The sequence below is a fragment of the Eumetopias jubatus genome, unplaced genomic scaffold, assembly GCF_037043125.1.
Source record: "Eumetopias jubatus isolate StellerSeaLion01/CBP00866 unplaced genomic scaffold, mEumJub1_p1.0 scaffold_12, whole genome shotgun sequence".
Lineage (NCBI taxonomy): Eukaryota > Metazoa > Chordata > Mammalia > Carnivora > Otariidae > Eumetopias > Eumetopias jubatus.
Genome location: NW_028274818.1, coordinates 78,369,834 through 78,395,827, shown reverse-complemented (window position 1 = coordinate 78,395,827; position 25,994 = coordinate 78,369,834). Strand labels below are relative to the sequence as shown.

General features: G+C 50.5%; 1 protein-coding gene across 4 annotated transcripts in view; it reads left to right on the top strand.

Annotated features, from left to right (window-relative positions):
* The window catches only part of LITAF (lipopolysaccharide induced TNF factor), a 28,791-nt gene extending 7,500 nt beyond the window's left edge, over window positions 1-21,291 (top strand). The window contains exons 1-4 of one of the 4 annotated variants that reach the window (XM_028117417.2): window positions 12,318-12,480; window positions 13,588-13,812; window positions 16,250-16,406; window positions 19,690-21,291. In XM_028117417.2, the coding sequence (XP_027973218.1) occupies window positions 13,593-13,812; window positions 16,250-16,406; window positions 19,690-19,798 (486 nt within the window). In that variant the 5' untranslated portion in view covers window positions 12,318-12,480; window positions 13,588-13,592 and the 3' untranslated portion in view covers window positions 19,799-21,291. Of the gene's footprint in view, window positions 1-12,317; window positions 12,481-13,085; window positions 13,342-13,587; window positions 13,813-16,249; window positions 16,407-19,689 lie in introns of those variants that run through there. The other 3 variants (XM_028117416.2, XM_028117413.2, XM_028117414.2) reach the window with 3 other exon arrangements.
* Window positions 21,292-25,994: the final 4,703 nt, after the last annotated feature.

The window sequence follows — 25,994 nt, the reverse complement described above, 5'->3', positions numbered from 1 at the left end:
CATTAATCAATTAATTTATGTCATTTAATTGTAAATATGTTACTATTAATAAATACTGAGTCATGTAAATTTAATAAGCTGTATTTAATAAATCTATTTTATTGAATTTCTTCTTAATTTGATTTTTTATTGCGATGGCTCAGTATACAAAAGATCAGCAGAGTTAAGTGAAGAGTGTCCTTCCCACTGCATCCCCCAGTCCAGCCCCTCCCCTGCTCATAGACAGCCGCTGTTACCAGTTTCCTATATATCTTTTGGAGACGTTTTATGCATATTCTATAAGGTGATATGTATATCCTTCTTTCTGATACCCAAATGATGGCCTGCTATGAACACTGTTGGGGCTTTTTTCATGCACTTTTTTCAGTTTTTTCAGTGCATCTAGGAAATGCATTTCCATACATAAAACTCTTGCTTATTCTGTTCTGATGGTTGTGTACTATTCCCTTGGCCTGGATGGGTCGTCACGGATCTGCCCCGTCCCCTGCCGATAGATAGTTAGGCGATACCCCTGTGTGCTCATCATTTGTCACTTCACCCGTGCATGGGATAGCGCGACCGTAAATACCTAGAAGAGGAACTGCTGGGTCAATGGACCCATGCACGTTACATTTTGGAAGACACTTCCATTGCATATTTACAGAAAAGTTGCAAAGTTAGCACAGAGGTTTTCCCATCCAGTTTCCCCCACTGTAAACATCTAGTGTCATCAGGGTGTGTTTGTCACGACTACCAAACTGACATTGGTGTCCCGGACTCTTAACCAATTCCAAACTATTTGAACTCAGAGGAAGAACTTTTATTCTACTGGACTCTCTTCCAGGATCTAATCCAGGATGCTACCTTGTATTTAGTTATGTCCCATTCTCCTCTGGTCTGTGACAGTTTCTCAGACTTTCCTTATTTTCTGTGACCTTGGCAGTCTTGAGGAGTACTCTCCCGGTCCCCTGTAGAAAGTCTGGGTTTGTCTGATGTTATTTTCATGATGAGCCTGAGGTCGAGGGTTTGGGGGAGGAAGGCCACAGAGCCGAAGTGCACTTTTCACCCCATCATATCAGCAGGTGCGTGATGTCCATGTGACTTCTTACTGATATTAAGCTTGACTCTGTTTCTGGGCCATTTTCCCTCCTCTCCTCGAGCGAGGTGAGCATCTTTTTGACTGTGATGACCCAGGTCAGCTTGAGGGTGCAGTTGAGGAGTGGATGCAGACCCCTGAGTCCCTGGGAACCTTTTTGGGGGAGGCCTGGTGGGGAATGCCCCCCGCCGAAGGATACAGAGGTGCGGGGCTGGGCCAGATGAGAGGAAGACCCTCCAGCCTGGGGAGAGGGGAACAAGAAGTAGGAGCTGGGCTTAGTGGGGTCATGGCTGAGCGAGGCATGAGGCCAGTGGGGGTGAGGGTAGTGAACCTGGGGATGGGGAAGAAAAGCACGGAGCCAGAGGGGCTGAGCACCCAGGCTGAGGGAAGAGGGGTATTTCTTTTTACATTTTGATAAGGAAGGATTTGAGCCATCAAAGAGCTCTTAGGAGGGGAGCCAGCTGAGAGGTGGGATTGGCAGGTGGGGCACACTGTTGGGCCAGGGTCCCTGGGGGGATGGCAGGCCATGCCCAGGTGGCCGCACTCAACACGGTTAAATGAAGTTTGAGCCAGACAAGGGCTCCTTCTGGATTGAGGGCCGGCGGACGGGCCTGGGTGTTTCGGATGGGAGGTTGAGGGAGTCGGGTCTGCAGGGGGCAGAGGTGTGGGGGGCCCCACGTGGGAGGGAGGACAACCAATTGGTTGGACAACCAAGCTCAGCAGCTCAAGTCACACAAGTCCATTATCTCCTGGGTCTGGAGGTCAGAAGTCCAAAATGGGTGTCCCTGGGTTAAAATCAAGGTGTCGCGTTCCTTCTGGAGGCTCTAGGGGAAAATTCATCTCCCAGCCTTTCCTGGCTTCCAGAGGCACCTGCATTTCTTGGCTTGCAGCCCCTTGCTCCGGTTTCAAAGCCGGTAGGGGAGCACCTCCTGTCTTCTCAGAGCCTCCTGCCTCCCTCTTATGAGGAGCCTTGTGGTGACATTGGGCCCACCAGGAACTCGGGTTGGTCTCCTCGTCTCTTAACTGAAGCACAGCTGTTTAAGGCACCACGCTCACGCACTCACACGTTCTGGGGATTAGGATGTGGACGACTCTAGGGGGCGCTATTTCGGGTGGGTCATGGCCCCAGAACCAGAGCACGGGGTGCAGTGGGGTCTGTGCTTGGATCTTGGCAGTGAAACCTCCAGGCCACTGTGGGCAAGCGATCCCCTCCCTGGTCCTTGTCTGCTTCCCTGCAGGTCATTAGCACGTGCCCAGGGTTCTGAGCACATCCACTTGACCCCCTCTGAGGTATGGCTACTATTAGCCCATTTTCCAGATGAGGACACCAAGGCACAGAGAAGTCGAGCAACTCTCCCAAGTTCACACAGCCTAGAAGCGGCAGAGTTGGGCCTTTGAACCAAGGGAGCTTATTAGTTCCAGAGTTTCTGTTCTTAAACAATTCGACCTGCCTCTAGATTCCATCATCTTAAAATACATTCCATCACCTTGACTTTCTTTTGAGCTCTTCCATTTCCCTCTCCGTGCCCTGCCTGCTCCCATCCTTCCGTGTCTTCTCTTGTCTTGTGATCATCAGTGGGTTTTCAGCAGGCCAGGCCATGGTCCGAGCCATTCCTAGTGACCCCTGAGACGTGGGTGGTGCCCACCCACTCTTGTAAATGACCGGGGCGTCCATGCAGGGGTTTCTGGAAACCCACCAGGCCCACCTGTACCATCCCTGAGCTCAGTGGTGGCCGTGGCCTCCGATCCCCCATCAGCTCAGCTCCTGGTTGGATTCTGCAGTGAAGCCGGTCATGTCTTCTGCCATTGCCCAACGGGACCTCTCAGCATCAGGCATCATCTCTCTGTGCTTCTTTGCTTTGGGGGCTGCCTGTTGGTCATCTCATCAGAATGGAGGGGTGACCAGGGGGCTCAGCCGATTGAGCGCCTGCCTTCGGCTCAGGTCATGATCCCGGGGTCCTGGGATTGAGTCTCGCATCGGGCTCCCTGCTTAGCGGGGAGTCTGCTTCTTCCTCTCCTTCTACCCCTCCCCCTGTTTGTGTGCTCTCTTGCTCTCTCTCAAATAAATAAAATCTAAAAAAAAAAAAAAAAGGGATGGTAGTGGGCAGGAAAAATGACCCATGACGCCTTAAGTCCCTCATCTGCCAAGAGTACCCCTTCCGGATACTAACAGCGTCAGAAACTTGCATCGAGGAGTAGAGAGAGCCCATCTTGAGGTTCAGAGATTGTGGGTTTTTTTTTTTTTCTTTCTGATTCTGTCTTGTTTCATGTTTGCACACCTCCTCATTTCCCTTTCCCACCCACGTCTTGACTCGATCTCCTGCCTTGACATCCCGGGGTGCCCTGTTGAGAAATACCACTCTCCTCAGGAATCCTGGAGGAAATGAAGGATTTCAGACCCAATTAAGTGATTCTAGTTCTGGAGCGTGTTTGGTGACACTTGGGCCAAATACTCATGTTACCTTGAGCTGAACCAGGAGACCGTCTGTTCCTGAGGCTTGTCATTGTATAAACGTCTTCCTGCAGAAACGTTCTCAGCTTCTAAATTGAGTTGTTAGGGGAAGACCCTCCCATTTACGTCTGCTTCCAGATCTTGATGCCATCCAAGATGGGTCTGGTGTTCTACCCCCATTTGTTGGAAGTGTCACGGTGACCAGCGTGTCCTGGGTTGCCAGGGGTGAGCCCCAAAATCCCATATCCAGGGAAGCCCCTCCATCCCAGTGGGTCACCCTGTAAAATACCCATGGTGTTTTGAACCTAGTTGTAGGTGCTAGGGATGTGGATTTTAATAAATTTCAATCGGGCCCACAGACTGATCCGGAAGCCAGACAAGTAAAGAAAAGTGCTCTGTGACAAGTTCAGTGGAGAAACACGTCTTGGTCACAGCTAACACATACTCACTGCTTCTGTGCCCCTCATTGCTCTGGGTGCTTTTCACAAGGGGATTCATTGAATCCCCCCAAGAGCCTTAAGACACTACCAGTGTGTCCATTTTATGGGTGGGATAACCGAGGCACCCAAGTCATGCCATGAAGCATGCCATCTGACCAGAGGCAGTCCGGCTACAGACCCTGTGCCCTTGATCTCTGCACTGTGTAGAGAGGTTCAAGTGGGGATTAATTCTCCCCTGAGATCGCTTCTTGGGGGAGGTGATGCATAAGCCGGGATGGGACAGCTGAGAGGAATTTGCAGCCCGTTGGGAAGGAAGGACACCCAGGGCAGTGGAAAGAGCATGCCTGGGACGCGTCCGGTGACATCTGAGCCGGGCTGTGGCCGCATCACAGACATGCAGTGTAGTGGGTGGTGACGTGGGAAACGGGGTAGGCGCTGGGGTTCATGGTGCCCTGGGAACCCCCTCCGTCCCGGGCAACCCAGGGTCTTCAGTCATTCTCGTCTTGGGGGCACTGGGCATGTCAGAAAGACCCCAGAGGTTTTGGGCTTAGGTAAATGGGGCCCCAGGATGGGCTGAACTAAGTGTAGTAGAATTTGGGAGGCTCAAATTGCCAGCCTTGGCTTGTGACACAGAGACTGGAGATTTCTAGCAATGCCTTTATTTTCCCCCTTGGTGATTTAGGTGAAGCTTGCATAGTGTAAAACTCACCATTTCAGAGTATACAGTTCAGGGGTGTGTAGCACGTTCCCAGTGTTGTGCAAACACCATCTCAGTCTAGCTCCAGAACATTTTCATCACCCCAGTTAACCTGTACCACTTAACAGCACCCCCATTTCCTCTCCACACCCTCCCTCCAGCCCCTGGCCACCACCGACTGCTGACCTTCTGTGTCTGGATGCACCTGTTCCGGGCGTTTCATGGAAATGGACTTATACCCTATGTGGTCTCTGCATCTGGCTTCCCTCCCCCCAGCATCACATTTTCGAGATTCGCCCGGAGATCTCTTGGGGCCGACTGTGCAGTGGTGGTAAGGCTGGTCTGCCAGCCGTCTCCAGGCCTCCCAGAGGTGCAGACCCTTCCCCGGGAATTGAGGATTCCGGGCAGAGAGCGCTGCCGGGCTTGGCTCGGTAAACCCCGAACGCACATCTGTGCAGGCATAGAACGGGGGAAGATGATCCTCAGAGCAGTGGGAAACGCCCAGACTAGCAGCCCCGATTCGGGCGTTCCAGGGAATTCTGAGACTGTTCAGGCTGAACGTTTTAGGAGCAGATCTGTTGCTGAAAGTGAGGCCTGTCTGGGATTGTTCCAGTGTCCCGAGGTCTCAGGCCCCATTCATTAATATCAGCTCAGGATGTGAGGATCGCCGGGCCTGACAGCGTGACTTCTCTCCAGCATTTTGAGGACACTTTGCTTCTCTTTCAACAGAGCGATATTTAAAAGGCTGAGGCTGAACTGCTCTGAGATTCCACTGGCAAGGGGCCTTTGCCTTTCCCACCCCGGGTGTTACCAGCAGGTGGCGGACACACCCGGCACCATGAGGTCCCTTAAATATGCAGCTTCGCGCCCGCGTTGTATCTCCGGGAGGTTCTGGGATCTTCTGGGATCTTCCCCTTCTGTGTGTCTTTCCTCCAGAATGAGAAGGAAGAGCTTTGTGTGTGGATATCTGCCTTTGGTTGATATTAAGGTCCTGGCCCCCTGATCCTTATTAGAGAAGCCGATCGTTTTTGTTTATGGTTTTTTTTAAAGATCCATTTATTTTGGCGGGGGTGGGGGTGGCAGAGGGAGAGAGAGAATCCCAAGCAGACTCCCCGCTGAGCACAGGGCTCGATTGCAGGACCCAGAGATCATGACCTGAGCCGAACGAAACCAAGAGTTGGATGCTTAGCCCACTGAGCCATCCAGGCACCCCAAGAAACAGATTGTTTTAATTCACAAAGTCATCAGTGACAAAATTAGTGGGAATCCATAATAGGTATTTTTTCGCCCTGTCTTGAGTGTGTGCCGTGAGAGTCTGCAGGACGTGCACCTTTTTACACGTGTAAGAGAGGCAGAGAGAGAGAGAAAGGCGTTCCAGTGTGTTGCTCCCATATTTTCATGTTTCGTTTGGGGGTAAGGTGTGCAAAACAAGGCTGTTGATTGTGTCTGCATCTCCTGGCCTCGGAGGTGTTTGGTGAGGTCAAAAGCAGCCTGGAGTCCACCGGATGTGGGTGCAAACCCTAGCCATGCCTCCTCCATCTTTGTGACTTTGGGCACGCAGCTTAACCTCTCTGGGCCCCAGTTTCTCCGTGTGTGAGTTGGGATAATGATAACAATAATCCGCTCAGCGGTGTGAGGACCACATGGGATGACACGCATGAGGATGTGAATTACAGAGCCTCGTGCTGCAAAGTAAGAGCCCGTTATGGTCCATCTTAATGCAGCTGTGAACCTGGGGTGGGGGTGGAGAGTAGTTGACGGGGATAGGATTTTGCTCAGACCAGGACCTCTGGACTCAGAGATTCCCAAGCATGGTTTAAACAGCCTGGTTATCTGGTACCCTTAGCACCCTTCAGTTTCTTCCTGTGTGAGAATCCAGCAGATTCGATGCAGATTCAAGACTCAGAGGAGTGACCCCAGCCAGTCTCAACCTGCTTGGCCCCATTAGGCAGAGGGGAGAGCTCCCCGGGCTGGTCACCTTCACCCTGCCCATCTCCCTTGGTTGTGGCTCGTTAGGTTAAATCGTGAGAAAGCTGAGCATGGTTGGAAAAGAATATACAGATGTAAGGAACCTCAGACCTCAGTCAGTAAAAGGTTAAAATTTGTTCAGACAATTGCATTTATGATGGCAAGCAAAGGGGAGACACATTTTGGGAATACTGAAGGAACAAATATCGGTGATTTAAGAAACTCATTGGCACCCGAATACCTCATTCCACACCTCTCTCCCCCATTCTCTCAGTGGGGACCCAGGCGAGTGGAAGTCAGTTTAGGGGGAGGGGCGAGGTTAAAAAAAAAAAAAGAAAGAAAGAAAAAACAAGTCTTAGATATTACAGGGGTGTGTGGCCCTCCAAAGCTCAACCCTATCCAACGAAATCTTATTTCTTAGTATTTCGTTTTCTCTTGTTAGGCAGAAATTAAATTATATTTAAGTTAATTAATTAAATTTAAATATAATTTAATTTTTCTCCTTGGGGCCAAGGGTGGGGGGTGGAGGCAGCTATAATGAAAACAAGACGGAGAAATCCTGTTCTGTACCCAGGTTTGACGAATGAAGCTACTCCTGGGACTCAGTCCTGTAAGCCCAGGAAGAAATATCCTTATACCCCTCACTGCCCGTTTAAGAGAGAATCTCTCACCAAGGAAATCGTGGAGACTTGGAGCAAAGGGAATTTTCATCTAGGGGCCCCAAAATTCCAGGTGGCACACTGACAGGTGAGAAAGTGGGGGCCAGGATCCTGCAGCTGGTCATGGGCCAATTTCCAGGTCTGCCTCCAGCCCTTCTTGCATTAGAAATGCTTCTCTGTGCATTAGGCATGCCTCCTTTCTCGTGGCCTGTGGTCACCCAGGGCTTCATGACCTGGGGCCTCAGCGCAGCATGGAAACGCAGGGCCCCCGGTTCCCTAAGTCCTCACAGATTCAAGATGGTAGCCTCACAGATTCAAGATGGTAGCCGCAGGGCATTGGGCTGAGCACGGTCTCCCGGGTGTAGGGCCTGTGGGCTGCCCTAGTCACATTTTCTGATTTGAATGGTGGGTTTGGAATGCCTCTCTGTGGATTTGGAAGTCATGGCAGAGCCATTCTGATGTGGGGAACACGGAGCTCCCCAACCCTGATGAGCATTTCCTTCATCGCTGTGGGGATTGGTGGGGGCAAGGTGTTTGGAGAATCGCCTTCAACGAGTTCCTTTAAACGGGCAGTCAAGAAGAACCACTCTTGGGGGCCTAATAGCAAAGTTAAACAAGTGAGGAGGGAGGAAAGAGACCCCCTCATTGGCTCCTTTATTCCCCTGCTGGAGGCTCCCTGTAACTATGACAACCTGGCTGTCCAAGCCAACCGCCCAGGGCCACCGAAGGGGTGCTCAGGGCCGCGCTTTTTGGTGCCAAACTGTGGCTTTGCTCTTCTGTTGAACTCCGAGATGCTTTCTCGCTTTGTCCTAGAAAAAGGAGCACAGGTGTTAGATGGAATTGTGCTCAACCTCAGCACATCGGTGGCCTGAACTGGAGGGACAAGGGTTCTCTGGGGACAGTGGACTGTGTGTGTGTGTGTGTGTGTGTTTACCTGTATGTGCAGCTATGTCTGGGTGTGTGTGTGTCTGTGTGTGTGCCTGTATATGCATCTGTGCCTGTGTGTGTGTGCCTGTGCATCTATGGCTGTGTGAGTGCGTGTGTGTGCACCTGTATGTGCATCTGTGTGTGTGTGTGTGCGCACGCGCGTGCCTGTATGTGTATCAATGTCTCTCTGTGTGTGTGTGCCTGTATGTGCATCTGTGTCTGTGTGTGCGCGCGCGCGCACCTGTATGTGCATCTGTGTCTGTGTGTGCACGCGCGTGCGCCTGTAGGTGCATCCATGTCTGGGTGTGTGTGTGTGTGTGTGTGTGTCTATGCATCTATGGGTGTGTGTGTGTGCGCAGCTATGTCTGGGTGTGTGTGTACCTATATGTGCATCTGTGTCTGGGTGTGTGTGTGCACGCCTGTATGTGCATCTGTGTCTGGGTGTGTGTGTGTGCGCCTCTAGGTGTATCTGTGTCTGGGTGTGTGTGTGTGTCTGTATGTGCATCTATGGGTGTGTGTGTGTGTGTGTGTGTGTGTGTGTGTGCAGCTATGTCTGTGTGTGTGTATGCCTGTAAGTGCATCTGTGTGTGTGTACGTGCCTGTATATGTATCTATGTCTGTGTGTGTGTGTACCTGTATGTGCCTCTGTGTCTGTGTGTGTGTGCCTGTATGTGCATCTGTGTCTGGGTGTGCGTGTGTGTGCGTGTGCATCTATGGGTGTGTGTGTGTGTGTGTACCTGTATGTGCATCTGTGTCTGTGTGTGTGTGTCTGTATTTGCATCTACGTCTGGCTGTGTGTGTGTGTGCGCCTGTATGTGCATCTGTGTCTGTGTGTGTGTGTCTGTATTTGCATCTACATCTGGCTGTGTGTGTGTGTGCGCCTGTATGTGCATCTATGTCTGTGTGTGTGTGTCTGTATTTGCATCTATGTCTGGCTGTGTGTGTGTGTGCGCCTGTATGTGCATGTGTGTGTGTATGCACGCGCCTGTATGTGTATCTCTGTCTGTGTGTGTACCTGTATGTGCATGTGTCTGGGTGTGTGTGTGCGTGGGTGCGCCTGTATGTGCATCTATGTCTGGGTGTTTGGGTGTGTGTTTGTGACTGTATGTGCATTTATGTCTCTGTGTGTGTGTGTGCCTGTATGTGCATGTGTGTGTGTGTGCGCGTGTGCGCCTGTATGTGCCTCTGTCTGGGTGTTTGTGTGTGTGTTTGTGTCTGTATGTGCATCTGTGTCTGGGTGTGTGTGTACCTGTATGTGCATCTGTGCCTGTGTGTGTGTGTACCTGTATGTGCATCTATGTCTGTGTGTGTGTTTGTGTGTGTGTGTGCATCTGTGGGTGTGTGTACCTGTATGTGCATCTGTGTCTGGGTGTGTGTGTGTGTGTGTGTGTGTGTGTGTACCTGTAGGTGCTTCTGTGTCTGGGGGGTGTGTGTACCCCTATGTGCATCTGTGTCTGGGTGTGTGGTGTACCAGTATGTGCAGCTATGCCTCTGTGTGTGTGTGTGTGTGTGTGTGTGTGTGTGTGTGTGTGTCCGCGCGTGCGCTCGCCTGTATGTGCATCTACGTCTGGGTGTGTGTGTACCTTTATGTGCGTGTGTGTGTGTGTGTGTGTGTCTGTATGTGCATCTGTGTCTGGCTGTGTGTGTGTGTGCGTGCATGTCTGTGGGGGTGGGGGCGGGAGGGAGGGGGACTGTTTGCCCCCTTTGAAGAGTTCTGCCTTGGGGGGCAAGGACCAGGAGGTGGCAGCAGGTAGAGCAAACCCTTCCCGGAGGGGGTGGCACAGTGGGTAGCTAGCTGGGCCCCCTGCCCCCCCTGGGGAAGCCCAATTGAAATGGTTGGGGGGGCGGAGTGTGGGGAGAAGAAGAAAGAGCAGAAGGAATGAGCGAAGTGGCATTTCCTGGCCTGGGGCCTGGGGAAGGGAGGCTGTGGAATTTATTTAGAAAAGCCTTCAAACCAGTTGCTTACGGGTTTTGTTTTGTTTTCACTCTTCTAGCCCGTCACTCTTGGTCCTTTTCAGAAATCTAAGCGTTGTTTACGTGGCTGTTTGGGACAAAATCAATGTTCCCCGAGAGGCAGGGTCCTCAAGTTCAGAAACTAGGCTCTGGCCACGAGACCAGGGATGCCCGTGCGCTAAGCCGGCCAGCCTTGATTTCCAGAAGCACAGGCCCTTCCTTCCTTGAGAGGAAAGGAGCGCCCCCCAGCACCTCATGTCTGCTCTGGACAACAGACTCAGCTGCCTTGGGTCACTTTTGGAGGAGGGAGCAGTGGTTCTGAAGGGGAGGGATTTGGCTTCCGAGTTGAGTCATTGTTTCCCAGCGGTTTGACCCAGGTTTTTTTTTTCCTGCACAATTCGGGGCACCCCAAGATCTCCTTTTCCCCTCCCAAAGCTCTCCTCTTGCCACTGCGGCACGCCGTGCTATTTTAGGCCCTCTGTCCACCCAGGTATTTTTGGCCCTTGCGGTTTTCTGCTGTGAGTCAGTTTTCATAATAAATTGTGTAGGCAGCTGGGGGTCTGCCTTTCCTGAGACAGGAAGGGACAGCGAGTCCTTGACGTTTGGCGAGGTCGTGAATTCCTCCAGCACACCAGCTCACCGAGGGAGGCGGCCGGCCCCCACCCGGAGTCTGGCAGGGCCAGAAGCGGCAGCTGGGGCGGGGGGTGGGAGGTGGGGGTGGGGGGGTGGGGGGGTGTTCCTGGGGAAGGAACATCAGCCAGCTTAGGGGGGTGAGCCTGGTGAGGAAGTGTCCTGGGGCTGATGTTTGTGGTCTGCCTCCCTTCTTCCTTCTACTTTTCTGTTCCAGTCTGTCAGAGGAAACTGACAACATTGCATAACCACTTTGTGCAATCGTTTTCTCATTTTTATACCCGGGACCTGTTTGCACAAAGATGCCCTGTGATCTCATTGGCTCCCCTTCTGCCTTCCTCCTGATTAACTGTCCCCGCAGACTTGGATGTGGCCGCCACCCACCATCCCCCCAGCCCATACCCAGGGGCCTTCCAAGGTTTGCCTCTTGCTCAGACAGACCTGCTTCATCTATGCTGTCTAGGGTTGGACCTTTCCTCTTCTCTATAATCTTCCATGACTCCCTGTGTTCCATTGTTCTGCCGTCCTGTAGAAGCAGGAAAGTGTGAGCCACGTGGGTAGTTTAAACATTTCTTAGCAGCCGCGTTTTAAAAAGTACAAAAAACGGGTGAAAGGAATTGCAACAATGCGTTTTACTTAACTTCACTTATCTAAAATGTTACCATTTCCAGTATAAAAAAATTATGAATGAAATATTTCATGTGAATGTTTTACAATTTCTCAAAATCCAGGGTGTGTTTTATGTTGACGTCATATCCCAAATTGGATGCTAGTATTTTGTCAGAAACGTTTGATCTAGATTCAGAGCCCATGACGTTCACTGTTGGAAAAGTAGATTCACATAGCCAAGGTGCCCCTTGGAAAGGTGGGAAAACTTAACGTAAAGTTTCTGTACGCTTATGGAATTTTCCAGTAATTGCATGGTGTATTAGATTTTTTTAATTTATTTTTTTTTTAAGAGAGAGGGAGAGAGCATGCAAGTGGGGCCAAGGGGCAGAGAGAGAGGGAGAGAATCTTAAGCAGACTCTGTGCTGAGTGCGGAGCCCAATGTCGGGGGGGATCTCACAACCCTGAGACCGTGACCTGAGCCGAAATCGAGAGTCAGACGCTTAACCGACTGAGCCACCCAGGCACCCCTGGATTTTAAATTTTAAATCATGTAGCCTTGAAATACAATGTAAAAATTCAGTTCCTGGGTCCCAGCGGCCACTCTGTGAATGCTAGTAGCTGAGTGTTGTGTGTGTGTGTGGTGGGGGGAGCTGCTGGGCAACCATATTGGACAGCCCAGATGGAGAATATTTCCATTCTTCCACAAGGTTCCAGCAGGCAGACTTACACAGTAAATGCCAAATACCTCCACAGGGCTTTCAGATTTCTTACAACCCAGCCCCAACCTGTCTAGCTTTATTTATTGACTCTGTTTGACATGTGTCCACTTTCCCATGCTTCTCTTTCCCCTCTGAAATCCCCTGTCCTCTCCTCTGAGAAATTTCCTCTTTCTGTCTCTGCTTAAAGGCAGAGAGCTTCCTCGAACGAGTCTCCCCTTCTCCCCCTGGCATAATTAATTGCTGCCTCCGCTTCCCATGGGTTCCTGAAGACGAGGCCGAGTGTGTGTGGGGGGAGAGGCAGCAGGACCGTGGCACGCCGCCCTGGGAGCTCATTTCTTCATTTCTCCTGAGGCAGGTTTGAATGGATCTTCTAAGGCTGCGGTAGCCCTGCCCCTTTAGAAAAACATGGTGACACAAGGGCTGCACTGTGTCCTCCAGCTGCCCCGGGGCCGGGCCACTGTGCACAGGGCTGCAACAGGAATACACCCCGGGTACCGGCCACGTAATTGTAGGCGGGCAGTAGCTCTGCCCCCGCGAGGGGGCAGGGGGTGGAGGGTGAGTGGGGGGGTCAGGAGCGGGAATGGGGGGGGACCCTTTCTCTGCCCTCACAAAAGGAAATCTGTGCTTGGGTCCGATACTCCTTTCTCGAAATGGGAGCCGGCGTGTGTGTGTGTGTGTGTGTGTGTGTGTGTGTGTGTGCGCGTGTGTTTACTTTTTAAAACTGTAAAATACAAATAGAAAAGTGCACACATTGTAATTGTACCGCTTGGATGTTCACGCAGTGTGCACACCATGTGACCGCCCCCAGGTGAAGAAAAAGCACAGGAGCGGCCCCTTAGAAGAACCCCGCACCCCCCCACCCCTTCCAGCCTCCACTCCCCACCCCTCCAGGAACAACCACTTCCCCGACTTGACTTCTGGCCCGTGACTCATTCTGCCTGCTTCTGGATGTAAATGGCATCACACCGTGTGTCCGTCTCTGCCCTCTGGCTTCCTTCAGACGCACTCTATTTGCCACAGTCTGTGGTTGAGTTTGAATGCCTTTGTCTTTTCCGGCATCTAAAATGCTTTTGGTCAAAACCACAGTGGTTAAAAAGAAGAAGACAATACTCCATGTGAAAGACAGGCCGCTGTTGCTTGGTCCTTTTGAAGTGTGAAGAAGAAAAGCTTCTGCTCTAAATGGGGTGATGTGTGCCCACGGGATTTTTCTAGGTTTTGATGATTTGGGGTTGTATTTACCTTTTAGCTTCATTTAGGGAATCCCTTGTTAGGGCGATCATTCTTGGGTCTGGGAGGGACATTAGCTCCCTTTCTGGCTTTTGGACAAGGCTGGACACAAGCCTTGTCTTCATGTTTTCTGTTTGTCCAGTAGACATTGGAAGATTCGGGTGGAAAAGGGAGAGGGAGAGGGGGGTGTCACTCGCATTTCTGATCCCGTGTCTTTTGGTTTTGCTTTAGGTAAAATGTCTGTTCCAGGAGCCTACCAGGCGGCCGCTGGGCCTTCCTCGGTGCCAACCGCGCCCCCATCCTACGACGAGACAGTGGCCGTCAACAGTTACTTCCCCATGCCTCCTGCCGTCGTGCCGGGGCCAACCACAGGGCTGGTGACCGGCCCGGATGGCAAGGGCATGAATCCGCCTGCCTACTACACGCAGCCAGTGCCCGGCCCCAACGCCAATGCAAGTATGTGCCACCTCCCGTGCCCCCGTTACCTCCCTTTGGCCCTCCACCCTGGCCTTGGGGACTCTGCGAGAATCAGGGAAGCCACAGAAGCAAGTCCGCTTAAGGGTCTAAGCCAAGTGCCCGTCAGTCCGTCTAAACCCCTCGTCCTGGAATGTGTCCCATCTAGTCTTCTGGGTTCCATGTCTCGGGGGCTTGCGTCTTTTTCCTAACAAAGCAGTTTATGAGCTCTCCCAAGTCGGCTGCAAAGCGATTGTTTGGTGCTAACCACAGAGGCCCACCAACAATCCCAGAGAAACTGGGGAATGAGAGTGTGTTTTTAAGGGCCCCCACCCTTCCTGCTGAGGCCAGGGCTGCAGTGGGGGGCGGGGGGAGAAGAAACAGCTAGGAGTTAGGAACTGGTGAGCAGACACTGGCCCAGCCCATGCCTGCGTGGCTTCCCTGCCTTCCAGCAACTTCTCTGTGGCCTTGCCCCCTGGGACTTCCTGCCGCCCAGGTGTGCCCAGGTGCGTAGCTGATTCAGTATCCCCAGCAGCTGAGAGGGAGGAATCGCCAGCTCAGAGAGTAGGCCCGTGAGTCAGACTGCCTGGGTTCACCTGACTGCCTGGTGCCTCAGTTTCCCCACCTATAAAATAGGGTTCATCAAGTGCCTCCATCAGTAGGTTTTTCAGATGGAATAAAGTCCTATGAGTAATCCTTTGATAAAAGTGAGCTATTGTCGTGTTTGAGTAACTTTGACCCCTTCAGATAGAAGAGAACAAGGTGACTTCAGACTGATCATGCTTTGGTCAATAATTTATTGCACCAAGAAAAAAAAAAAAGACTTTAATACAGTTTACATGTGAGTGGTCAAGTATGCTTAAATACTGCTTCTTTGGAAGGAGAGTCTTTCTAGAAGTATTAAGTTCTGTTGGCTTGGACAACAATGAATTTCCCCTAACACATAGATTATAGAAATGGCATTCCAGCACCACAGAAAGGAACAGAAGGAAGTCACTTTGACAGAAATACGAGCTCAAACAACTTTGCCAAAACCCAAAAACATTCTGAATGCTAAGGACTTCACGATTTATATCACTCCGGGCTCTCCTCTGGTGACTGTGAATGCCTGTGTGAGTTTTTCGTATCGTTTTCTCTTTTTAGCACGATTTTATGTACTCATTTCATGTGTCAGCTCGATTCCCAGACTCCTTGCAAAGCCTGGGCCAGCGTCCCCGGGCCAGTAAATACCAGCCTTATAGCTGGGCGTTGGACTTAAGAGCCCTGTGTGAAATGAACAAACTGTGTAATCGAGGGTTCGCCGTGTCCCAGAGTGTGAGCTGCTTTACTATCCTCATCTGATGGAATCCTGGCAACAGCCCTGTTACTTCCATTTTTAAAAATAAAAGCGTCACGGAGATATAATTCCTGTCCCCTGGAGTTCAGTCGTTCAAGGTGTCTGATTCGCTGTGGTCAGTATAGTTACAGAGCTGTGCAAGCCTCAGCACTCATTCCAGACTCTTTCCACCACCCCAGAAAGAAACCCCATCCCCCCTGCCCCTGGCAACCACTAATCTATGGATGAAGAAAGTTGAGGCTAAAACCCCATCATATCGCCGTTTCTGGAGTTACCATCTGCAGACCACCTTCGTGGAACCACACAGGTTGCTGAAAGAGCCTTCTGGGGACCTTGCCCCGGACCTGCTGACTCTTCCTGCCCCGGCCAGGGCGGGGAGGGGCGGGGAAGGAACCTGCATTAGCAGTAAACTCCCCACCCGATTCTGTGGTCAGTGAGTTCGAAAGCCTGGTCGTGCTGAGCCAAATCCCAGCTCTGGGAACTTCTCCCCATCTCACATGGCGGGGGGGGGGGGTCGGGGACGTGGAGAGCCCCCCAAATGATAATGCTGGAAATTTGCCACTGTTTTGTTAAAATACACGTCCCGTCAAATTGATCACCGGAAGCGTCTCTCGGGGTACAGTTGAGTGGCATTAACAAGCACATTCACTTTGTTGTGCAACCATCACCACCATCCCTTTCTAGAACTTTTTAAATCTTGTAATCATGGAAATTCCATACGTGCCAAACAGCAGCTCCCCGTTACCCCCCTGCCCCTCTCCCAGCCCCTGGCGTCCACCGTCTCTTCTCTGTCTGTGAATTGGTTGATCCAGGTGCCTCATATACGTGAAATCCTGCCGTGTGTGTCCCGTGGCTGGCTTACGTCCCTCAGCGTCATGTCCCGAAGGTCTGGCCGTGTTGTAGCATGGGGCAGAATGTCCTTCTGAGGCCGAGCGAGATGCCATTGCCTGGCCAGCCCCCATCATGCTTATCCGTTCGCTGCCCCCCTTTGGCTCTCGTGAGCGGTGGGTGGGCCAGCCCCCCCGTGGATACCGGGCCCCCACCTCCTGGTTGTCTGACGGATGCTTTCCCCATTCACCGATTGCCCCTACTTGTTCCCCGCAGTTGCTGTGCAGACCGTATACGTGCAGCGGCCTGTCTCCTTTTTCGACCGTCCGGTCCAGATGTGCTGTCCTTCCTGCAACAAGATGATCGTGACTCAGCTGTCCTACAACGCTGGTGCCCTCACCTGGCTCTCCTGTGGGAGCCTGTGCTTGCTGGGGTAAGTCCGGGGCCCACTCCGTCCCCAGGCTCCTCCTCGTTCCTCTCTTGCAGGATTTCTCCACCACAGCACATCTGTCTGTGCCTGGGGGCGGCGGGGGGGGGGGCGGGGGGAAGCGTGCACCGCTGGGTGTTCAGCTGCACCCCCTGGCCTGTGCACTTGGTGCCTGTGGCACCCCTCCCCACACAGACATCGTCCCCAGTGGGGAACCACTGCCCTTGAGCAGATCAGCACCTGGAAAATGCTGTCCCCTCCCCGCCCGCTCAGACCACTCCCTGCGTGTAGGGGCAGGCGCAACACCCCCAGCATCAGTGCCGGGTGATACCCTGAGGAATGTCTTTTTCTTTCTTTCTTTTTTTTTCTTGAAGAATTTCACGACCTAAATAATAATGGTTGCCCGACTCTGAGAGAAGCTTTGAACAACTTGCACATTAAAATACTTCGCAGTCATCTCTTCAACCCTTCTTTATCCTTTTAGGACCCCGAGTGTTTTTCCCATCGTCTACACAGGGAAAATGTGTCTTTATGTCTGCCCCAAGGGTATTATATTGAAAGAGATCATAGTTTAAGTTCTGGGAGATATTTGAGGAAGCACAGTTTATTTATTTATTTGTTTCTTCCCCAAACAGATTAAGGCAGTTGCCTATTCCTGGCTCTGTTTTCTCCCTCGAAGGAAACAGTGTCTGTGCATTTCTCTTTTAGGAGCCTGGCCTCTCGGACACCTGGCTTGTTCCTCACTGTTTGTGGCTTAGCCTAAGAAGGAATGATATTTCTCTTCTTCATTTCGAAGGGAGGCGCAAAGCCCCAGAGAGCTTGGCTTCCTTAAGGACACACGTTCAGTGGGGGGTAGAAAGGAGAGAAGACAGGTTTCTTGGCACCGGATTCCCTGTCCTGCCCACGGCACTGCAGTGAAGGCTGACCTCTTGAGTCCCTGGACCAAAAATGTGAAATAAAAGCTCATCGTCCTTGGACATTTTATTAAAACTCTTTTTTTTTGTTTTTGTTTTTAATCCTGGAAACCAGGGAAAGACGGGTTGAGAACTCTTGAATGTCAGCCTCTGCTGATCTAGCTCTCAAATCGAGGCAGCATTTCTGCCCCTCCCTCCTTTTCTTCCTTATACGTGGCGTTGTGGCTTCAAGTCCTAACCTCTCACTGCTGTGTGACTGTGGGCAAGTGACTTCACCTCTCTGTGCTCCAGTTCCCTCCTCTGAAAACTGGAGGTAGTAATGCTCCCACCCAGGGAGGTTGTTGAGGATAAAATAAGTGAATATGTGCGTCCCACAACTTGTAGCTCTGAGCTCTGTTTGTATTCGTAAGAGTGTGGTAAGGATTAGTGCTAACGCACTGAGGCGCCCTTGCTTGAATTTGGGTAAACTTCCGGCAGTAGGAGGAAGTTTTTTGCATGAGGTTGTTTCCTCATCAGGCTCATAGAACCATTTTTCTTAAATGTATCCTGTTTCTCCTTTATGTAAATCATTGTCTTCCTGTAACTTGTTTTTTTTTTTTTAACTGAATCATAATGACATACGATAGTATATCAGTTTCAGACCTGCAAGATAGTGATTCGATGTTTTTATACATTACGAAATCACCATGATAGGTCTTGTTAACCATCTGTTGCCCTATCAGGTTATGACAATGTTATGGATTATATTCCCCATGCTTGTGTTACAAAATGTTGATTTTTAACTAAATCTGGACCAACGTTGGTTGTAAGGCTGTGGGGGTGTTTTCTGATACCATCTAGCTCTCCATAACCAGCTGGGTGTCCGGTGATTCAATTCAGTTCTGACACTACTTGGAGTTAGCACAGAGCCCACGGCTTAAGGAGCCAGTCCGCTAGACTGCCCCCAGGAGAGATGTGAGTCGCAAGCCTCAGGCCACCCGGATTTCTGACCACCAGCTATAAATTGAGGGTCCTACCATCCCTTCTTCCGGTTTGCTAATTTGCTAGAGCAGCTCACAGAACTCAGGAAGGCACTTTATTTACACATACCAGTTTATTATGAAGGACACACTCTTGATGACAGAGGACAAGGTCAAGAAGGGTCCCCAGTGCAAGAGCTTCTGTCCCTGTGGACCTGGGTTGTTACTGCTCTCCTGGCATGAGGATGCGTTTACCAAATCCCGAAGCTCTCCAAATATAGTTGTTCAAGTGTTTTTATAACCTGACCCCAGCCCCTGTCCCCTCCCCGAGGTCTGTGGCTGGGGCTGAAACTTCTAACTTTGGAACCACGAACTGAGGATCTTTCTGGTGACCAGCCCTATCCTAAGGCAGGGACCCTGCCCTGGTCGCCTTATTAGCATAAAATCAGGTGTGATTGAAAGGGGCTTGTTTTGAATAACAGAAGGCACTCACTGCGGTCACTCACTCGGGAAATTCCCAGACTTTTGGAGCTAATTGCCAGGAACTGGGGACAGAGACCAGATCTATTTCTTATTCTACCACAGGCTATCTGAAACTCCTACCTGGGTGTACCTGGGTGCACGGATAATTGATTATGTAGATTAAGAGATGTTATTTGGGGAATTTTGTTTGGTGGTTACCGTAAGAAGCGCCCTCTCCATATGGAAGAATCATCAGTCTAGACACCTGGGTTAGCAAACTGCAACCCTGGGGCCAAATCCAGCCCATTTTAGTTCTGTGGGAACATACCACACTGTCTGTTGACAGATTATCTGTGGCTGTTTTGGCAGAACAAGGTCCGTGTAGCCTAAAATATGTACCATCTGGCCCTTGACACAAGAAGGTCACTGACCCCAATCTAAGACTGAAAGATGCTGGCATGCCCCAAAAGTTGAAAATACCCCCAGGGCGGTCTGTCTTGCGAGAACAGCCTCGGTGTGGGTTGGTGTATTCACTGCCGTGACAGATAACCACAAACGTGGCGGCTTCAAACCATACAAATCTATTCTCACAATTTTGGAAGCCGGCAGTCCACAGTCAAGGTGCTGTGCTCCCTTGGGCGGAGACTTTAGGGTCCTTGGCTCGTGGCTGCAAGACTTCAGTCTCTGCCTGCATCGTCACTTGGCCTTTATCCCTCCCTGTCTCTCTGTGTGTCCCCTCCTCTTCTTGTAAGGACATCAGTCTTGGAGCCCGCCTGGATCTTCCAGGACGATCCCATCTTGAGATCATTCGTGACACCTGCAAAGACCCTGGTCCCAAGGACGGTCAGACCCAGAGTTCCTGCGGGCTTAGGACGGCCTACCTATCTTTATGGTGGCCACCATCCACAACTGTGACAGAGGGTGACACGCTTCGTGTCTGTTTTTGTCCTCCAGGTGCGTAGCGGGTTGCTGCTTCATCCCCTTCTGTGTGGACGCCCTGCAGGACGTGGACCACTACTGTCCCAACTGCAAAGCTCTCCTGGGCACCTACAAGCGCTTGTAGGACTCGGCCCGACCTGCAGGGTGCCGCGTGCTGCCGGAAGCGCTCTCCGCCTCTCACCCCGTCCCGCCCCTGGTGTGTGTGTGGGGGGTGTCCCACCTCGGTAGCCGCATCCGTCCAGGGGCTTCACCTTCGTGTCTTCTTTTGGGGGAAAAAATATCGCAAAAATAACACACCTCCTCCAGAACCCCAGAGATGGCTGCTCGGAGTTGTGCACAGGACATGCAAAGACATTCACCTCCAGTGCTGGTTCCTGCTTACCGTGTCGCCAAGTCACCCTACCTAACTGTGACTGTTGCCCCATCGGAATATCTTCTGGCGATTGGCCATCGGCTGGCTTCACTTCTTGCCTCCGTGGGCCTTTCTGGGGGGAGGTCTCAAGCTGAGAAGCCACAGGTTGCCTTATTTTTCGAGACTGTTCTGGCCCGAATACGGCCGACCCCACCTTTAGTGCCTGCGTCCGTTCACCTGTTCCCATTTCTGGTGACAAAAATCTTTGCCTCGTCGGCGAAGGGCTTGGCTCTCAGAACCTGTCAGTGCGGGCTTTTCATTAGCACACAAATTCACTTTACTTTCTTCATTCCTTTTTTAAGTGCCAGGAGGAGCTATTCCCACCCATGAGGTCCTAAATGTGAGCTGGAGATGCAGGGCTGGCTCTTACTGCGGACCTGCCCCCCCGCGCCCCAACCCCATTCTTGGCACCAGATCCTCAGCCCCTTCCGGGGAAGGGCTTTTTTCTTCTAGGGGAATTGTTTGTCTTAACAACCATTTTTATGACCTCCTTTTGGTCTTAATTTTGAAAGGAGGGATTTATAGAACCATTTTTCTTAACCATATGATTGCTACCACTTCCTATTGATCAATGCATTTTTTTTTTGGTCCTTAACAGAAAAAGCAATGGATAATTTTATCCACTGCCTCTACCTGGGTTTAGTGCGGTTCTTAAAAACATCTGTAATGGGACTCTTCAAGGGGGACCTCTTTGGGAACACCACTGGTGTGTTTAGAGAGACAGAGGAACGCACAGGGTGAGCACATCTGGGTACCATGGTGCTGGAGAGCTTGGGGACCTGATGCTTCAAAGGAATCTAAATACTGATTTTATTTTTCAGAAATAGAATTTGTTGTAGGACATCAGAAGACATGATTTCTAGGACTCAATCAACAAGCCAGAGTTCTCGGTTAGCTGCTGCATCATCTCCGAAATCAAGATAAAGCTGGGCTCGACTTTCTCGAGAGTCCCTGTTTTGATAATGAATAGGCACAGGGAATGCATGTGAATAATATTATGTAGAAATCAAGCCTAGACCTGGAACGAAAATCTGTATATTGGCCGAAAATTATAGTTGTAACCAGTGATCCAGCTTATTCATTTGATGTTTTGAAAGTTCCAGTAATTATTTTTGCAATGAATACGGATACTACATAGTACTTTGGTGTTATCTGCTTTTGAAAAAATAAAGTCTTTGGTTCACTTAGTGAACTATTTATCAGTTCTTACGGTGTGAAGAAAGGTCTTGTGTTGCGTTTCCAGCCACTGATACAAAGAACCTTTATTTGTTCCATGATGGTAGAAAACCCTTCATGATAAAAACGTCAGACTCGCTGAATATCCCTCCACGTCAGGACGACCGATGGTGAGTTGGGTGGATGACTAGCGAGTCCGATTTGGACGTTAGGCTGTTGGAACTCACTGGGCATTATCTATGGTGTAAGGCATAGCTTTCAAGTTTTAATAAAATGCACAGAAGAAAGCTGTCCTCATTCATTCTCCAAACAAAACATGCTTTGTTAATTGATCGGGGCAGTTGTGAGATGCGAGAAGGGGGGCATTGTTAACTCTGCCGGGAATAGGAATGTCATCCACCCTTCTCCTACCTGGTGATAAAGCTTCCTTCTGGAAGGCACAGGACAATCATGTCCTCTTGGTGTGGCCAACGTTGTCATTTAAACTCTTACCTTCAACAGTCCTGAAAAAATTGCCGCTCACCCGATCTTGAGCATGTGTTTTCCTTTCATTTGACAAAATGGGGGCTGTGCATATTTAGCGGTTTTGCTCAGATGGGGGTATATAAATGGTCTCAAGCTGTTATTAATTACATATGCAGAGTCTACAAAACAAGAGCCCTATTTCAAGGACCATCAAACATACACTCTGTGGGACTAAAAATAATGTTAGATGCCTGGAGTAGGAAGCCTCCATCCGTCATTCCCTTGTATTGTGCGGAGTGTGGGCTTACTCATATATGGTTACAAATTAAAAGGCTCTTTTGTTTGGCCTCTGTGCATCGGGGACATCGGAGTTAAGTTTGTTAACACGGAATCACATTCAATTAATGAAAGAGCCTTATATCCGCTTAGACCTCAAAGTAGAATTCTACCAGTTTCAAGCCCCTGATGGCTGTCTGTCTTAACCTGCTGTTAGTCCGTCTAGGAGAGGTGGGCTTCTGCAGAAGTGTGGGGTTTGTGTCTCGTTAACAAAAAGCATTCAGTTAGTTATAGCTTCTATTTAAGCCAGCTAGAAGCACGTGACTGGTTCCTGGCTGACCACAGCGCTACCCATGAAAATGTTTTCTCTGGGACAATTGGCTTCCCAGTTGCTACTGTGAGCACTTCTGTTGGGCACTGAGCTATTCATAAATGTGGCTTCGTACACTCACACAGCTTGGCCTCAGTTTTCTCCCCAGCGACAGCCTCTCGTGTTCAGGATGTTAAGATCCTTCTCCGAATTTCTGGGCTCAAAGATCTCTACAAGGAGTAAATGGAGACATTGGAATTTTACTTCCAAAATTCTGATTTCCATTTTGGATCCTATTAAAGTTATCTCCTGCATTTATGACTCAAATGTTTACAATGAGCCGTCTGTTTTTCATAGGTGCACGGGAGAATTGTAAGTAGATCCAGCAAGGCGATGAAAGAGAGAAACCAGGAGGGGTTTTTTTTGGTGGTGGTTGTTGTTTTTTCCCCCAGTCTTAAGAATTTGAAAGAAACAAGATTCTAAGGCTCAGATTAAAACACACAACACACACACACACACACACAAAACCCCAGTTCACAGCCAAGTATACCAGCTAGCGCATTTAACCGTTTTGTGACTAATCTCCTCAGTATTAGGAAAATGTTCACTCATTTAAGTACCTTTATTTACCTTTTAAAGAAGCTATTTGAGATCAGTTTTAGGCTCACAGCAGATCTGAGTAGGAAGTACAGAGATTTCCCAGGCATCCCCTGTTCCCCACATATGCACAGCCTGCCCCCACTAGAGGGGACGTATGTTACGACTGATGAACTTGCATGGACCCATTAACACCCAAAGTCCATAGTTTCCATCAGGGTTCATTCACTCCTGGTGGTGTACCTTCTATGGGTTTGGACAAAGGTGTGATGACATATGTCTACCATTAAAGTATTCTCCAGACTAGTTTCACTGCTCTGCGCTCTGTCTTTTCATCCCTCCCTCCCCCTTAACCCCTGGCAACCACTAATCCTTTTACTGTCTCCACAGTTTGGCTTTTTCCAGAACGTTCCACACTTGGAATCATCCAGGATGGAGCCTCTTCAGATTGGCACCCTTCCCTGGGCACTGTGCATCTAAGGTTCCCCCCTGTCTCCTCCTGGCCCAAGAGCTCATTTGTTTTGGATGCTGAATAGTGTTCCGTGGTGCGGATGTGCCACACGTTCAAGTGGGTCTAAAGCTCTCGTGCTGCCGCATCTCCTAAGTGCTCGTGCACCGTTTCCCAAATAGGCAGCATCAGCCTCGCGGTGCGTGCAGGGTGACGGGGCATCACAGAGCACAGTGTTGTTTGTGAACCTGTGTGTATAGAGTCATGCATGTGTGTAGGGAGGGGCATCGCAGAGCAAAGTGAGTGCTAAGGGTGACATCTGGGAACCTCCGATCTGCCACCTCTTGTCTTTGTGTTATCATTGATTGACTCCTGCCTGGTCGTACAGCTGGGGTACCAAACACCGCCCTGCCTGGGAAGACTGAGCAGTGGGCCCCGCCTGGCCCTGCCAACAGGTCTGGGGGCTTCTGTTTTTTTAAGCTAAAATTCACCTGCCATGAAAGTGCTGTTTGGAATGTTCGAGGTGCTGTGCAACCCTCACCTCTACCGAATTCTGCACATTTTCATCGCCCCCCCCGCATAAAATTACACCCCCCTGAAGCAGTCATGCCCCTTTGCCTCCTCCCCAGGCACCTGGCAGCCTCCCATGGGCCTTCTGTTTCTCTGGATTTACCTATTTTGCATATTTCATATAAATGCGGTCCTCTGATCTGTGGCCTTCCGTGTCCGGCTACTTTCATGCAGCCTGTTTTTGTTTTTGAGGTTCATCCATGTTGTAGCAGATCTCAGTGCTTCCCGCCTTTTAGCGGCCGGAAAGTATCCCATGGTGTGGACACACCAGTCCACAGTTTGTTTGGGCTGTTATGAACAGCGGAAGGTGCCGTTCACGTTGGTTTGTGGGTTTTCGCGTGGACGTCTGTTTTCGGTTTTCCTGAGTATCTACCTGGAGTGGAATTGCTGAGCCATACAATAATTTGGTTTAACTTCTTGAAGAACCTCCCTGCTGCTTCTTTTTATTTTATTTTTTTTAAGATTTTATTTATTTATTTCAGACAGAGAGAGACAGCGAGAGAGGGAACACAAGCAGGGGGAGTGGGAGAGGGAGAAGCAGGCTTCCCGCTGAGCAGGGAGCCCGATGCGGGGCTCGATCCCAGGACCCTGGGATCATGACCTGAGCCGAAGGCAGACGCCCAACGACTGAGCCACCCGGGCGCCCCTCCCTGCTGCTTCTTAAACACATGTTTCCTATTGCAAAGCCACCTCTAGCAAGGGATCCCCTTTGCGAACTGAGCTGGCATGGAGAACTTGGTCATCTCCCACAACAAGAGCCATTTGGAGCAGTTTGCTGGCCACAGAGCTGGGTTCGGAGGAACCTGCCCCCCAGGCTGGCCCGCCTTGATTCCTGGGCTCATCTGAACCCTCTTCAATCCTTCTGGGGCTCTTACTGAGCCTGAAAAAGTGAGGAGGGGTGGGTGCTGCATCTCAGCCCTCTGTGTGGACCCTCTTTTGGGAAGGTGCTACAGACTCCAAAATAGAGTCCTCAGGTGCAAACTTATTTACCTGTATGCCCGGCTTGGGGTGCAGCAGTGAAAGGGGACGCTGTCTGCTCCCTTGTGGCATTGACAATAGAAGGGGAGAGAGAGACAGCAAATAAACCTAACGTTACAAACTGTTACAAGCCAGGAGGGAGAAGGGCAGGGAAACAGGGCTGGGCAGCAATGGCATGTGCGGGGAGGGGCGCCTCATCCTCTAGGGGAGCAAGTCTTTCTTGTGTTTTCTCCTTGGTAGGAGGCGGCCTGTGGCAGAGGAGTCTGAAAGTTTGTTTGCTGCTCTGTGCGACTTAATTTGCTGTTTCTCCCTCTCTGGGTGGAATCGCCAGATTCCTCCCATTTTCTTTGGAAGAGCAGCAGTCCTTGAAACCTAATCCTTTCCTCTAGCTCTTGTCTCCTGATTTCCTGTTGATAAGCCGGAAGTGCAGGACTGGCTTCCAGTAAGTGGGTAGATTCTGGTGGGGTGTGGCTCTGCCCACCTGCCTCTGGTCAGTGGAAATGGGACATCTGCACGCAGGGCTGCATCGTTCTCCTAGGTGTCTGCCCCTGAGGGTGGGGACCCCCTCCTGAAGCCGGGTCAGCTGAGCAGACTTTGCCATCCCCGCTAAGGACACTGTGGGAACGTCCAGCAGGGATGTTTCTGTTGCTTTGTTCCCAGGGTGTCCCAGGCTGAGAGAGGAGGGGAGGGCATAGATGGTAAGAACACACACAGCATCTTAGAGTTTTAGAAACTCTATTTTACATTTCTTGTTCATGTTTGAAATTAAAGTGGTAGAAAAAAAATCCTCATCATGAGGCTGGTGGGGAGGTTGTGCGTTGGGGTCTCGCCTTTCTGCACATTCTCAAACCCGAAGCTGTTAGCACAGCAGTGAGCTCCTGCGTGTGTGTGTGTGTGTGTGTGCGCACGCACGCATGTGTGATCATGGTATGTTTGTCAGTTGGCATCTGGACCATGGAATTACAGGATTCTTGCCCCATATCACTGAGAGCCTTTCTTTGTGGTTGCACTGGTTAACTTTCCCCTGCTTTATTGCATTTTAAAATTAATTAATTTGCTAACTTTTTAAAAGATTTTATTTATTTATT